The sequence below is a fragment of the Molossus molossus genome, unplaced genomic scaffold (assembly GCF_014108415.1).
Source record: "Molossus molossus isolate mMolMol1 unplaced genomic scaffold, mMolMol1.p scaffold_m16_p_21, whole genome shotgun sequence".
In the NCBI taxonomy this organism is placed as follows: domain Eukaryota; kingdom Metazoa; phylum Chordata; class Mammalia; order Chiroptera; family Molossidae; genus Molossus; species Molossus molossus.
The window spans coordinates 21,349,387-21,364,364 of NW_023425357.1; the positions used below are offsets into that span (position 1 = coordinate 21,349,387).

Sequence of the window (14,978 nt, forward strand, 5' to 3'; positions counted from 1 at the left end):
GCTGTGGCCGTGTTCCCTGGGAGCCTCATCACTCTGTGTCTATCCCCTCCAGGGTGCATCGGGAAAATCATGCCGTCATCAGGACACCGGCTCCGGGATGTCGAACACCATCCTCTCCTGACCGAAAATGACAATTATGACTCTTCGTCGTCCTCTTCCTCCGAGGCTGACGTGGCAGACAGGGTCTGGTTCATCCACGACGGCTGCGGCATGATCTGCGCTGTCATGACGTGGCTTCTGGTCGTCTATGCAGACTTTGTAGTGACGTTTGTCATGCTGCTGCCTTCCAAAGACTTCTGGTACTCTGTGGTCAACGGAGTCATTTTTAACTGCTTAGCGGTGCTTGCCCTGTCATCTCACCTGAGAACCATGCTCACCGACCCCGTGAGTACTCGCTCTGGAGCTAGATTTTCCTCCTGTGTCTGGTCTCGTGTGACACCATAGACCATGTGGCAAAGGGCCTCTCGCACTGTAACTTCAGGTTTTTATTCATTCCTGGGTGTGGGCTTGTAGCATCTTTCACTGGAGAATAAGCATCGCTTAAACAGAGTGATATCATGGGATGTTAATGAAAAATATTTCTGTTGGGCTGTCTATTCAAATGAAGAGATTATACTAAATAATTTCTAAAATTCCTCCTAGTTTAAATATTTTATTTCTCTGAGGAATGGACCGAAAGCTGAGAGATCGAGGATCGAGATTTCACCACTGTACTAATCTTTACAATTGCCTTTTGACCATAAGCAACTAATTTAACCTCTTTGGCTAAAGGTTAGCTATCACCTCTAAGTTCCTTCTAGCTTTGTAAGTCTCTTGTTTTTAAGTCTCAGCTAAAATCTGAAGCAGACGTCTCACTCTAGCCGGTAGAAGGTCAAGGTCCAGCCTGTGTGCAGAGCAGAGAGGAAGAACTCACTAATTACTGGTTCCAGCAGGTGTGAGGTGTGACCTGGGAGGGGGCGACTGCGCAGCAGAGACCAGGTTCAGTGCACAGTGAGAGCTGACGCAGGCGTGTGAGAAGGGCTTATTTTTGGAGCAGTTCCTCTGAGAATAAAGACGGGCCAGATCTCACCCAGTGAACTGCCCGTGCTTCCTGCTGTCTCGAAGGCCCCTGGATTCAGAAGCTCCATGCTGGCTGTAAGGCTGCTAATCTGAGATTCTGAGGCAACGTGGTACTGATCCTCCCAGTTCAGCCAGGAGTCACCTCCAGACTAGATTCCAGGCTCACCCCAGAACCCGGAGGAGGTGAAGCCTGCAGGCCCAGTGGGAGCAGTCCCCGTCGGCAGGGCTGTGCTGCAGGTGTGCACAGCTAGGTGTGAGCAGTTGCCATGGGCCTGAGTTTGGGGAAGGTTCTTGAAAGAGTGGTTTTAGCCCCTGGCACAGGGGCTCCCGATTTATACATTAAAGTCTGCTGGGCTCCTGTCTGTAGTAGCTTTCTCTGAAAAGGTACCAAGAAGCTAATGTTTTGTTATTAAAAATTTTTGTATATAAGATTAGACCTTTGTTTGAGTATAAACTGATACTGATCAGACCACAGAATGTGGCTAGCACATTGGCTTATCTGACTTTTGCTATGTCTGAGTTTGTGTCATGGGGTGTTACCCTACATCATTTATTCTGTCATTTGTTTATTCTGTCACTAGTGGAGGCCTTGGGCCTGTGCCAGTATTACAGACCCAGCCAGGTGGGCAGCTGGGAGCAGCACTTAGGTGACAACTTCGAAGCTAAGTCTGCTCGTGGTTTTGTAACCTCCCCTGACTGCGGGGTCTTCGACCACAATGGAATCTGATGTCCCTCAGAGACTTTTAAAGGAGCCTCTTCTCCTTTCCTCTACACAGCAAAGCCTCCCTCTGGAACCAGACCCTACTCCAGAGCCCGAGCCTCTCCGCCCCTCTCCTGTCGCACAGACACCGCACATCAGCACCACGGCCACGGGGAGGGCATTACAGGGGGGAGGGCATTACAGGGGGGAGGGCATTTCAGGGGGGAGGGCAGAGGAACGATTTCTACTCAGATGTTCGTGGCAGGAAAAGCCCTGGTAGTGTCGACCACTTCCCTGGATGCTGAAAACTGGGTGGGCCCAGAGGGCTTAAGATGGCTTCAGTGTAACAGGGGCTGAGCACCCTTGCTCCCAGACACCGACCTGATTTACAGATAAAACACCACGTGGTCAGCTGGAAAAAAACAAGTGTAGCCGATTGGACATATTTTGTCCAAGGAGCACTGAAGAAACAATGTAGAGACTGATAAGAAAGGGGGAGCAGTGGAAAGGGGGAGCCCCCCTGGCGCTGGTGCTCAGCTGAGCGGCCTGAGTGATATTGGCTACAAAGCTCTCCACCCTTGGGAGTGTGGTCTCACATCCCCACACGGGGACCCCAAACCCTGAGCAGCAGACTGGAAGGACAGCCCGGGCGGAGGGATCCAGGGGAACGCAGTCTGCCGGGGAGTCTGGGTCCATACCTTCCCAGGGAAGAGCTCCCTGATGTCAGCAGCCCCAGCGGAGAGGTACCCCGGGCTCCGACTGCTGGAAAGGCAGCGCGACAGCGTGCGCCCCAGAAGAGAAGGGCCCGGGGGCTGCACCCAGCAGTGACTCAGAGTGACCCTCTGCTTTCCGGAGGGTGTTGTGCAGAGAAATCTCTGATAAGCTATCTAACCCTACAACTAAAAGAATTAGAGAACAACAAGAAAAGCCCAGAGTAAGTAGAAGAAAGGAAATAATAAAGGTCAGAGCAGAAATAAATTACATAGAGACTTAAAAAAAAATACAAAAGATCAGTGAAACCAAGAGCTGGTTCTTTGAAAAGATAAACTAGATTGATGAACCTTTAACCAGACTCATCAAGAAACAAAGAGAGAAGACCCAAAGAAATAACATCAGAAACGAAAGAGGTGAAGTAACAACTGACACCACAGAGAGCCAGTAGATTGTAAGAAAATGCTGTGAACAACTATATGCCAACAAGTTGGACAACCTGGATGAAAGTGGACAAATTCCTAGAAAAATACCATCTTCCAAAATTGCATCAGGAACAACCAGAAAACCTGAACAGGCTGATAGCAACTGAAGAAATTGAAGCAGTAATTTAAAAAAACCTCCCAGCAACAAAAAAGCCCTAAGCCAGATGGCTTCACAGGCGAGTTTTACCAAACATTCAAAGAACTAACACCTATCACACTCAAACTGTTCAAAAAAATCCAAGAGGGCCCTGGCCGGGTTGGCTCAGCGGGTGGAGCATTGGCCCTTGGACCAGAGTCACAGGTTTGATTCCGGTCAGGGGCACGTACCTCGGTTGTGGTTCAGTCCCCGGCCCTGGTCAGGGTCGTGCGGGAGGCAGCCAGTCGGTGTGCCTCTCACATCCATGTCCTTTTTTTTCTCTTTCTCTCTCTCCCCTCCCCCAACCCTACTCTATCTAAAGATAAATGGGGAAAAAAACAAAACAAAAAACAACCCTCATGTGAGGATTAAAAAAAAAAAATCCAAGAGGAGGGAACACTTCTAAGCTCTTTTCCGAGGCCAGCATTATCCGAGTTCCAAAACCAGATAAAGATACTACAGAGAAAGAATTACAGGCCAATAGCCCTGAAGAACATAGATGCTAAAATCCTCACCAAAATGTTCTCAAATCGGATCCAGCAATACATTAAAGAGATCATATACCATTACCAGGGATGCGAGGCTGGTACGATAATTTGCAAATCAATGTGATACATCACGTAAACAAGTTGAAAGGCAAAACTCACACAATCATATCAATAGACACAGAAAAAGCATTTGACAAAATCCATCACCTGTTTTTGATAAAAACTCTCAGCAAAGTGGGAGTAGAGGGATCATACCTCAACATACCAAAGGCCATCTATGACAAACCCACAGCCAACATACTCAGTGGGCAAAAACTAAAAGCATTTCCCCTAAGAACAGGAACAAGACAGGGATGTCCGCTTTTGCTGCCCTTATTCTTTGTAGGCGCTTTGGTGATGGGACCACCTCCATACACAGGTCCCCAGTGTGAGTGGGGCCGTGGGGGGAGGGTTGAGCAGGCTGACCCTCCTTGTAAGAGTGTTTGTTTCCGCCCTGGCCGGTTTGGCTCAGCGGTTAGAGCGTTGGCCTGCGGTCCGGAGAGACCCGGGTTCGGTTCCCGCTAAGGTCATGTACCTCGGTTGCAGTTTGTCCCCAGCCCTGGTTGGTCGTGCAGGTGGCAGCCACTCGATGTGTCCCTTTCACATCGATGTTTCTCTCTCTCTCTTCCTCTCTCTCCCTCCCACTCTATCTATACAAAAAAATGGAAAAATGTCCTCGGGTGAGGATAAAAAAAAAGAGTGTTTGTTTCCTTTCCAAGTGTGGTTCCCTCTAACTCCGCGGCAGTGCGGCTCCCGGACCCACCACTCCTCTGGAAGAAGGCCTCAGAACTCTTACAGGAAGCCCCGAGGGGGGGAGTGAAGTGGTGGGGCGAGGGAGGGTGCGCAGCCTCTGCTGCTGGGCCTGTGCGTCTCGCTGCGCCATTGCAGTGTCGAATGGAAGCATCCAGAGGCAGGCAGTACCGAGGTGGGGGAGGAGCTTGAGAGCCTGGACATCAGAGTTTTCCCACTGAAATTTAATTCATAAATCACAAAAATTCATCCTTTTAAAGTGTATAGTTCAGCCTGGCCAGAGGAGTTCAGTTGGTTGAGCCTTGTCCTGCATACTGAAAGGTGGCCAGTTCGATTCCCGGTCAGGGCACATACCTGGGTTGCGGGTGTGAGCCCCAGTTGGGAACATATAGAAGGTAACCCAATCAGTGTTTCTGTCTCTCCCTTCCTCTCTGTAAGCGTGTCCTCAGGCGAGGACTATAAATAAATAGAGTGCATAGTTTGGTGATTTTTAGTGCATTCACAGAATTGTGCAACCATCACTACAGTCCATTTTAGACATTTCATCACCCCCCCACAAAAAAAACCCTGCACTCCTAGCCATCACTGCCTAGTCCCCCACCCTCCCCCAGCCCTAAGCAACCACTGATCTACGTCCTGTTTTTGCCTACTCTGGAATCATATAAATGTAATGCAACACGTGTCCTTTTATGTCTGGCTTCCTTCACCCAGCATAAGATTTTCAGGATTCATCCATGTTGTAGCCTGTGTCAGTGTCTGAAGAACTCTTTTTATGGCTGAAGAACATTCCATTGTATGGACAGACCCCATTTTGTTTATTAGACATCGTCACTTGGACATTTGGGCGGTTTCCACTTATATTGCTGCCATGAAAATGTACACGTTTTTGTGTGGACCTGTCTCGTTTCTCTGGAGCATAGCTTCAGTGCCATAGCTCGCGCGGAGCAGCGGGACAGTGTCTTGTACCTGTCCAGTTAGAGCGCCGAGCTCCTCAGCTGTCAGTTCTCTCGCCTTCTTCTTCCTTTGAATAAGGGTCCACATGAGGTCTGTACTCTGTGATGCTTGCCTGTCTCTTACATCTCTTATCTCTGTGGTTCCTTGTCTCTTTTTCCCTTGGGGTCTTTTTTAAATCTTCACCTCCTTAGGTGTTTATTGATTTTAGAGAGAGGAAGGGAGAGACAGAAATATCGATGTGAGAGAGAAACATTAATCGGTTGCCTCCCACACGTGTCCCCACTGGGGATTGAACCTGAAATCTTTTTGGTGTACCAGACGATGCTCCAGCCAACTGAGCCACCCCATTGGGGCTTTCCTTGGGGTATTTAAAATTGAAGAATCATGGCCTTTGTCTTGTAACTTTCCTCCCACTCTGGAGTTTTCAGTTTATACCCGTGTGTGTGTGTGTGTGTGTGTGTGTGTGTGTGTGTGTGTGTTTTCTTCTTGTGTATGTTTTAACATGTTCCCCATCCCATATGTGTCCCACAAATGCGACAGAGGATCTGAGGGAAAGCCCCATGTTCAACTCCCCCGTGGTTAGGTCCTAGGGATCCAGAATGCATGACGGGAATTGGTGGGTCGAGATGAAAAGACACGGGGTAAAAGAAAGAAACTACTGAGCATAACTTTCCTGGACGTGTGACGTGGCTGAGAGCACTTTCCTAGTGTGGGTTCTGGTTTCCTTCTGTGTGGTGGTCGGGGTGCTGAGGGCAGGCTGTGAGATGGGGCGCTAGGGTCGGAGTGCTTTATGCAAAGGGGAGCAGTCGGGCCAGTTGGGGTAGGAAGCAGCTCGGAAGCATGGCTGTGGCCCGGGGCCGGGATCTCAGTCCTAGTTCTAGGAAAAAACAGCCCCTGAAGTTGGCTCTCACACGAACGTGAGCTTGAGGAATGTGCCTCAGCTATTTAGGTTTCTTCTGATGGAGTGCAGAGTGGTCCCCACTGGTGCCGAGGTGACGGGCGCTCCTTCAGATGTGACCCAGCAAGGACCTGGGCGCCCAGCTGGGAGGTGGACTGTGAAGGGAGCGACCGCTGGCCCTCCAGCCAGGTGTCTGGTCTGCGAAAGCACACCTCGAAAGACTCAGCACCCAAGTGTAGGTCATCAGCCCCGGGGCCTCAGAAAAGTCATCTTGGAGCCCTGCGGAGACATGGCCCTGAGGAGCTCCGTAGACTGCCAGGGTCTGAGCCCCCAAAAGGAGTGTCTGGAACGGAGTCTCCAGGCCCTGGGTTCACATAACGATTGTTTGCCTCCCCCTTTGGGACACACACCTTTTTCCAGTGAAAAATCATAAGCAATTTCCTAAAACTATGGGTAGTGTTGGGGTGTTCTGCTTTTCAGAAGGGTATTTTATCACATCTGATTTTACTAGAAAATTACATGTGTGTGTCATAAAAATTAAGGTGGGTGGAGTTCTAAATCTGGTCCATTTCCTCTTATGGACATGTGTGACATTGAGCTGTTACCAGGAGTGAGTATGTAACATCATGGTATTTTATAAAATCATAATAGCATTAAGACTCCTGGATTGGGGGAGGGAACTTGAAAGACTCCAAACTGTGGTATGTAAATTAAGTAAAATGTTGTGCCCAACATTCTGCTTTAAATTTTCAAAAGCAAGAGTTTAAACCCTTACCTTTTGTGCCTCCTTTAAGGAGACAGTCGAAGTGTTAGGGAGCTCTGGGGCCTTGACCGAAGCAGCTTCCTCAGGTTAGCACAGGAACGGGAGAGGTCACCGCGGTGGAGGTTCGGGCGGAGAACGGTCACATTTTGCCCGCAGTCCCCCGACCCACTTCCCAGGGCACATCCTGGAGGCCTTACTTCCTGCTGGTGACGGGCTGCACGGTGGTTCCTGGGCCTTGGGGACGGAGGGCCGTGGCCCGCTCGCCTGCTGAGCTTTCTCAAAGGGCGTGAGCCCTCAGCCGCAGAGGTTCGGACGGCTCGGCGTCCAGCCTGCGCTTCTGGGCCTGGAGGAGCCCCAGCACTGCCCCTGCTGGTCAGTGGAGTCGCTCACTGTCCCCTTACCCGCCACCTCCCCCGCCTCCCAGGGCCCTGCTCTCGCAGTGGCTTAGGGGGCTCATTCTCCAGAAGGGTGCGTTTCTGCACGAAGCACGGCCCGAGCGGCTAAGCAGTGGAAGACAGACCTTGTTCCCTACGTTGAGACATTTAGAACAACCTCCCTCCCCGCACCCCGTCCACTCTAGTCACGTCATTTATCTTGGTCCAGCCTGTCACCGCAGCCAGACTCATCTTCCAAACGTGTTTTCCATTACACCTCTCCACGGCCCAAAGACCAAGGCATTCCTGTTGTGGCCTACTCGGGCCATCGCTGCCCACCGCTCCGGCCTGGCTGCCGTGTGCCTGGCCTCCACCCTGCGCGGTTCCCTACAGACGGCTCCTTGCCGGAGTTCACGGGTCCCTAAGTCGTCTTCCTGTTGCTGCCCCGTTGCTTATCTTTCCCCAGCTCCCCCAGCTCCCCCAGCTCCCCAGCTCCCCAGCTCCCGGGCGCGTGCAGTGCACTGTCAGCCCCTGACCATGGCCAGACGCCGAGTTGGCTCAGTTACTCAGGGCCACACGTTCCAGGTTGGAGTGTGAGTGCTCTTGGCTAGGTTGGCAGACACAGGTGCATTTCATATAAAAACACAAGATAAAGCCCTTTGTGAGGTGGTTTTGTTCAGCTGACAGCCATGGGCAGCGTTATCTGGCCAACCCTGCCCATTAGAAGGGGGGAATAGGGACACGGTGCCGATCAGCTGCCCTTGAGTTGGAGTGGCTTCCCAGACAAACCGTGCTCCGGTGGAGCGCGCGTCAGCTAGGGAAACCTCATGTGACTCACCAGTTTATGAAGGGCGATACGGCATTTAGCTTGAGTTCATTTTAATACGTGTTAGTTTTCAAGAAAAATAAAACATCTGGTCCTGCCTAATAGTTATTTTTCATGCTAATGTGCTTTAAGAGGCAACTACAGAATTACTAATGATTTTATTATGATACATAAAATCTAAGACTGATTCCTACATTTATTGACTGGTTTTAACCTTTCCTTCTTCTCCCAACTAAATACTCTTATTAAACTGTAGGGGGCAGTACCCAAAGGAAACGCTACTAAAGAGTACATGGAGAGTTTGCAGCTGAAGCCTGGAGAAGTGATCTACAAGTGCCCAAAGTGCTGCTGTATCAAGCCTGAGCGCGCCCACCACTGCAGGTACCTGCACCCCTTCCTAGAGCAGTCTGAGCCCCACCACTGCAGGTACCTGCACCCCTTCCTAGAGCAGTCTGAGCACCCACCACTGCAGGTACCTGCACCCCTTCCCTAGAGCAGTCTGAGCGCCCACCACTGCAGGTACCTGCGCCCCTTCCCTAGAGCAGTCTGAGCGCCCACCACTGCAGGTACCTGCGCCCCTTCCTAGAGCAGTCTGAGCGCCCACCACTGCAGGTACCTGCGCCCCTTCCTAGAGCAGTCTGAGCGCCCACCACTGCAGGTACCTGCGCCCCTTCCTAGAGCAGTCTGAGCGCCCACCACTGCAGGTACCTGCGCCCCTTCCTAGAGCAGTCTGAGCGCCCACCACTGCAGGTACCTGCACCCCTTCCTAGAGCAGTCTGAGCGCCCACCACTGCAGGTACCTGCACCCCTTCCTAGAGCAGCCTGAGCGCCCACCACTGCAGGTACCTGCACCCCTTCCTAGAGCATCCTGAGCGCCCACCACTGCAGGTACCTGCACCCCTTCCTAGAGCAGTCTGAGCACCCACCTCTGCAGGTACCTGCACCCCTTCCCTAGAGCAGTCTGAGCGCCCACCACTGCAGGTACCACAGCCCCTTCCTAGAGCAGCCCGAGCGCCCACCACTGCAGGTACCACAGCCCCTTCCCTAGAGCATCCTGAGCGCCCACCACTGCAGGTACCTGCACCCCTTCCTAGAGCAGTCTGAGCGCCCACCACTGCAGGTACCTGCGCCCCTTCCCTAGAGCAGTCTGAGCACTCACCACTGCAGGTACCTGCACCCCTTCCTAGAGCAGTCTGAGCGCCCACCACTGCAGGTACCTGCACCCCTTCCTAGAGCAGTCTGAGCGCCCACCACTGCAGGTACCTGCACCCCTTCCTAAAGCAGTCTGAGCCCCACCACTGCAGGTACCTGCACCCCTTCCTAAAGCAGTCTGAGCCCCACCACTGCAGGTACCTGCACCCCTTCCTAGAGCAGCCCGAGCGCCCACCACTGCAGGTACCTGCGCCCCTTCCCTAGAGCAGTCTGAGCACCCACCACTGCAGGTACCACAGCCCCTTCCCTAGAGCAGCCCGAGCGCCCACCACTGCAGGTACCTGCACCCCTTCCTAGAGCAGTCTGAGCACCCACCACTGCAGGTACCTGCACCCCTTCCCTAGAGAAGCCCGAGCGCCCACCACTGCAGGTACCACAGCCCCTTCCCTAGAGCAGCCCGAGCGCCCACCACTGCAGGTACCTGCACCCCTTCCCTAGAGCAGCCCGAGCACCCACCACTGCAGGTACCACAGCCCCTTCCCTAGAGCAGCCCGAGCGCCCACCACTGCAGGTACCTGCGCCCCTTCCTAGAGCAGCCTGAGCGCCCACCACTGCAGGTACCTGCGCCCCTTCCCTAGAGCAGTCTGAGCACCCACCACTGCAGGTACCTGCACCCCTTCCTAAAGCAGTCTGAGCACCCACCACTGCAGGTACCACAGCCCCTTCCCTAGAGCATCCCGAACGCCCACCACTGCAGGTACCTGTGCCCCTTCCCTAGAGCAGCCCGAGCGCCCACCACTGCAGGTACCACAGCCCCTTCCCTAGAGCATCCCGAACGCCCACCACTGCAGGTACCTGCGCCCCTTCCCTAGAGCAGCCCGAGCGCCCACCACTGCAGGTACCACAGCCCCTTCCTAGAGCAGGGAGTGCCCTCAGTGGCCTCTGACCAGCACTGTAATTTCATGTATTGGATGCGTGGCCTGGGGTTTGTTACCTCAGAGCATAGAATACTAATCATCAAAACTCTCCTTTTAGTATTTGCAAAAGATGTATTCGGAAAATGGATCATCACTGTCCGTGGGTGAACAATTGTGTAGGAGAAAAGAATCAGAGATTTTTTGTGCTCTTCACTGTGAGTAGAAATATTTATGTAGTAACTTATATTTGAATTTAAAATTCTCAAACTAGAATCTTGCCTGGAGCTGGTAAATTTATTCTAACATCAGACCGGTTTCCCTGCAACCCTTTCTCCAGATTCAGATTATAATACTGTGCCGACTGGTAGGAAGTAGTCTAACAGATAAATATATGTTGCTTGTGGTGTTTTACTGTCATTTTTTCTCTGAGACACAGTTCTTAGTGGGATCCTGTTGAAATTAGAACATAATTCCCTACTGTATGCTTTTCAATAAAATTATTTAACTTGGACCAACATGATCTTGGGCAGGCAGTTGCCACCTACTGCAGTCGATTCCTTCCCTCGTCACTTGTACTGACGCGTGAAGTGGAGGAGTTGGCCTGAGATCAGGCAGCCTTTGCTCCCAGAAACATGTAATTGCTCAGCAGTTGTAACCACTGTCTCCCTCCTTCCAGATGTACATAGCTCTCTCCTCAGTCCATGCTCTGATTCTCTGTGGGCTCCAGTTCATTTCCTGTGTCCGGGGCCAGTGGACAGGTAAGCTTGTGTGTGCCCTTCCCGGCAGTCATGCTGTGGGTGGAGAGGGGAAGACTTTCAAGGACAGTTGATTTTCCAGTTTTGAAAGAAATCCTCACTGCTTCTTTAGGAGGGTTTTTTTTTTTTTTTTTAGGAAAAAATATGGGTATTAGCACTGTCTTTTTCCCAGTATAATGAAGCTATATATATACATATATACATATAACTGTTCTTCCTTAGTCAATTAATAATTTCTACTAGATAGTCTTGTTTGTAGTTTCAGATATTGAGACTAGAGGGAGGTTAGCGTTGTTCCCTCCAAAGCTGGTGTTGAGTTTGTGCTGAGCCAGCGAGGCAATGTTCAGGTTCCCTCGTCTGACCGAGAGTGGCGTGCAGGGGCACAGCGGGGCCACCCTGGACACGCCAGCAGGCCACCGTCGTCCTGCCCCAGGGCGGGTGAGGAACGCCTGTGTGTACCCCCGTGTGCAGGTGCACGCGCCTCTCTTCTCCATCTTCAGGTGCACTTTAACAAGCACGTTAAAACACAGATGCAGTCTAATAGAAACCTCTGGTAGCAGGGAATCTTGGGAAACTGCTCATCGGGAAACGGTGGTGTGAGTTTTTGCTCAGAAGGGGCGGCCTCCTCCATCCCTTGGTGAGCAGTGAATGTGCCCATTTACAAAATGAGCACCTTCTTCCTGGAAGCCGGCCCAGGGGCTGCCACTGTGAGGGTCCTGGGAGCCACACACGCGACGTCCTGCGGTTTGGGGCAGTCATCGTGCTGTGATGTCCAGTCACAACCCACTTTCTCTTGTTCACAGAGTGCAGTGATTTTTCCCCTCCGATCACTGTAATCCTGTTGATCTTCCTGTGCCTTGAGGGTCTCCTGTTCTTCACTTTCACTGCGGTTATGTTTGGCACCCAGATCCACTCGATATGCAATGATGAAACGGTATGCCTTGTTCTCGCCGTGTTTGCTTAATGCTCGGTTGACGCTTGAGTACATGGGAAAGTCTAATGTCAACAGCAGGTGCGTGTGTATTAACTCGGGAGATTAATTGGACAGCCTTGATAAGCTCCGAAAGGCTCGCTGTGTTTGTTCTTTGTCATTATGCACAGTGCATATTTCAGGGATCAGTGTGACTTGAGAGTCAACAGACCAGGCAGGTTCCCAGTTTCTAGGAGACCCACCCCTGGAGCAGCTGAGTGAGTTGCAGGTATTGATCGCCTTCACCCCTTTGAACTGGAGGCCTAGAGCAGACACTCAATAAATATTTGTAGTAAATGAATCAAAGGTTGCCCCTGGCCTGGACGGCCAGCTCTCTCCTGCTCCACTGTGGCCGCCTGGGCTGTCCTAGCTGGTGGCCGCTGCCCAGCTGCCTGCCATTGGTCCGGCTGTGTCAGGGAGGCTGTGGGGCCGGTGCCAGGACCGAGAGCCCACACTTCACCTGAACACCTTGCTCTCAAGTGCAGTGGACAGTCTGATGTTTCCTGTTTTTACCTCTCAGCCTAACCTGGATGTGTGGGGGGTTTCCTGGCTGCCACCCACTTGCTTTTCTTTCTGCTTCCAGGAGATTGAGAGATTGAAAAGCGAGAAGCCGACCTGGGAGCGGAGGCTCCGATGGGAAGGGATGAAATCTGTCTTTGGGGGACCGCCCTCACTCCTCTGGATGAATCCCTTTGTTGGCTTTCGATTTCGGCAACTGCAAATGAGACCCAGAAAAGGAGGCCCAGAGTTCTCCGTGTGAGGCCTCTGTCATCTGCTGGAACATGTTAATGGACTTAAATTATTTATTTGGGGTCTGAAAGGGTATCAACAGCTCATCTGTGACCAATAGGGCAAATGGAACCTACACAGACCGATTGCTTGCAGCAAGCAGAATTTTATATATTTACAGTCACCGATGGCAGGTTTCCAAACTAGTACCGGATGATGCTCTTCAGTTCCACCTATACCACCAACGCAAGGGATGTGGCCACGCAAGGAAGCCAAATGGCGTTATCTTCCCGCACAGCTAGGATTTCTGTTGAGTACTTTGCATTTTCTAAGAAGCTGTGTGATATGACATGGGTTATTAAAATCCCGTGTGCTGCGCTGCTTTCAATCATGAAGAAAAGTCAATCCAGTGAGTAGAATTCTCCGCGTGGTTCCAGGAAGTTCCTGTTGACCCTGTGATTCATTAGTGCACTCCCTTGACCAAGAAGGGGCGTTTACATAGAAGTCCATTTTGGTCTCCATTAGCTCTGACACTTTGCACTGAATTTGCAAAAGATCTGTGCATTGAACAGCAAAGGCGGCTTCAGGTACACTTCCACTGCCCCGGGGGCCTCTCTGACCCTGCAGCAAGTCTGTGTGTGTCTGTGTGCGCGCGTGTGCATGTGTGTTAGACTTGACAGTGTCGTTCAGGCGATGTAACATTTAATGGCCGTGTGCAGCAAACAAGCTATTTTTTAGAAACCGACGTTTCAGGGAAGCGGGGAGAGCTGCCCCGGGACCCTCCTCCCATGGGGTTCACTATGAATGTATTGCAAACTGGAGAGTATCTCGATCCAAAGAACAATCATTCCTGTGTGGTCCTTGTTGCCCTCCTGTTTTCATTTTACCTTAAAACTGAGCGCATGAGGGCCGTGGGCCGACGTGTTCCAGCCGAATCAGCAGCGCGTCAGCAGCGCCTCAGTGAAGAGCAGAGGCGCCGTCACCCTGAGCCGGTCGGTGTGTGGGAGGAGGGCAGGCACAGCAACAGGGACACACTGAGGGGGCAGGTGTTGGCCTCTGGGCATCACGGAGGTGAGGGGACCTCGAGGCCCCGAGCCCTGGCTCTGCCCCTCACATGCAAAGAATATTCAGGATGGCAACAGCTTGTTTTTTTGTTCTTTTAATTTTATCATTTTTGTTTCTCTACCCACGTCACCAGTGATCAAATAGGACCCTTGGTGCAGAGGTTAAATTATGCCGGAAAGCAAACAGCTCCCCTCCTTGGGGACTCGCCTTAAACTTGCCTGGTCTGTACCTGCTTCGCGGCCTCACGAGGAAGCCCTCTGGGCAGCCCGAGCGTCTCCTTGACGCCTGCCTCCCACGCTGAGGAAGTTGGTCTTTCCCTCCTGGTCTTTGCCTTTCTGTTCATCTGTGAACCGTTTGTTTTTGTTTCCGATTAATCCGTCCCCTATCCTAATCAGGGCTTCTACCACTGCTGATGCAAAACCACAAAGGGACCTGCTCAGGACAACGGCAGCCAGTGAGCAGAGCTGCAGGGCACTTTCGCGACTGCGTCACACAGAAATGGGTGGTCCAGGAGGGTCTCCGGAGATCGTTTTGCATATTCATTTGCACATCTGTTGTCTGGGTTGGACATGTGTATTGGGCTTCAGAGTGAGCCTTTTAATATGTATATCCTGTTTATCAATAAAAAAAATTATCGAAGTGGTTGAATCCTGTGAGACTCGGCAAGTATGTGCAAATCAAGTATACTTGACTTTTCAACCTCTTCTTTCAATGTAACTTTTATATGAAATAAAGTCACTCGTTGATGGTTCTAAAACAGTTTATGTGGCACAGTTCTTGGTGGATTGTCGGTGTGTTTTCCGTGGCTGGCGTTTCCTTGGCTTATTGACACCAGTACCCTGGGCTGTGACAGTCACCCCTCAACTGTCTCCACAGCCTCTGGACACTTTGGTGCCCGTGGAGTGATGGCATTCCAGTGCCGCTCACACCGGCTGCCCAGTCCACGCTTCATGTTGCACTCAGATCGACACACATCGTTTTGCTCAGCTTTCTCCTAAACAGTTCTATAATTTTTTTCAGTGCTCTTTGTTTTTGTTTGTTTAAAAATATTTTTTTTTCTTTATTGATTTTTAGAGAGTAAGGGAGGAGAGACAGAGAAACATTGATGAGAGAGAACATCGATTGGCTGCCTCCTGCACGCCCCCCACTGGAGATCAGGCCCACAACCTGGGCATGTGCCCTGACCGGGAATCGAACCAGTGACCTT

At 51.5% G+C, this 14,978-nt stretch overlaps 1 protein-coding gene across 8 annotated transcripts in view; it reads left to right on the plus strand.

The window, feature by feature from the left end:
- ZDHHC7 (zinc finger DHHC-type palmitoyltransferase 7) overlaps nt 1-14,473 on the plus strand; it is a 30,811-nt gene extending 16,338 nt beyond the window's left edge. For all 8 annotated transcript variants that reach the window (XM_036274783.1, XM_036274784.1, XM_036274785.1 and 5 more), the window contains exons 3-8: nt 53-384; nt 8,440-8,564; nt 10,371-10,467; nt 10,929-11,010; nt 11,811-11,941; nt 12,561-14,473. In XM_036274783.1, coding sequence (XP_036130676.1) covers nt 70-384; nt 8,440-8,564; nt 10,371-10,467; nt 10,929-11,010; nt 11,811-11,941; nt 12,561-12,737 — 927 coding nt within the window. In that variant the 5' untranslated portion in view covers nt 53-69 and the 3' untranslated portion in view covers nt 12,738-14,473. The remainder of the gene's footprint in view (nt 1-52; nt 385-8,439; nt 8,565-10,370; nt 10,468-10,928; nt 11,011-11,810; nt 11,942-12,560) is intronic.
- The last annotated feature ends 505 nt before the right edge of the window (nt 14,474-14,978 follow it).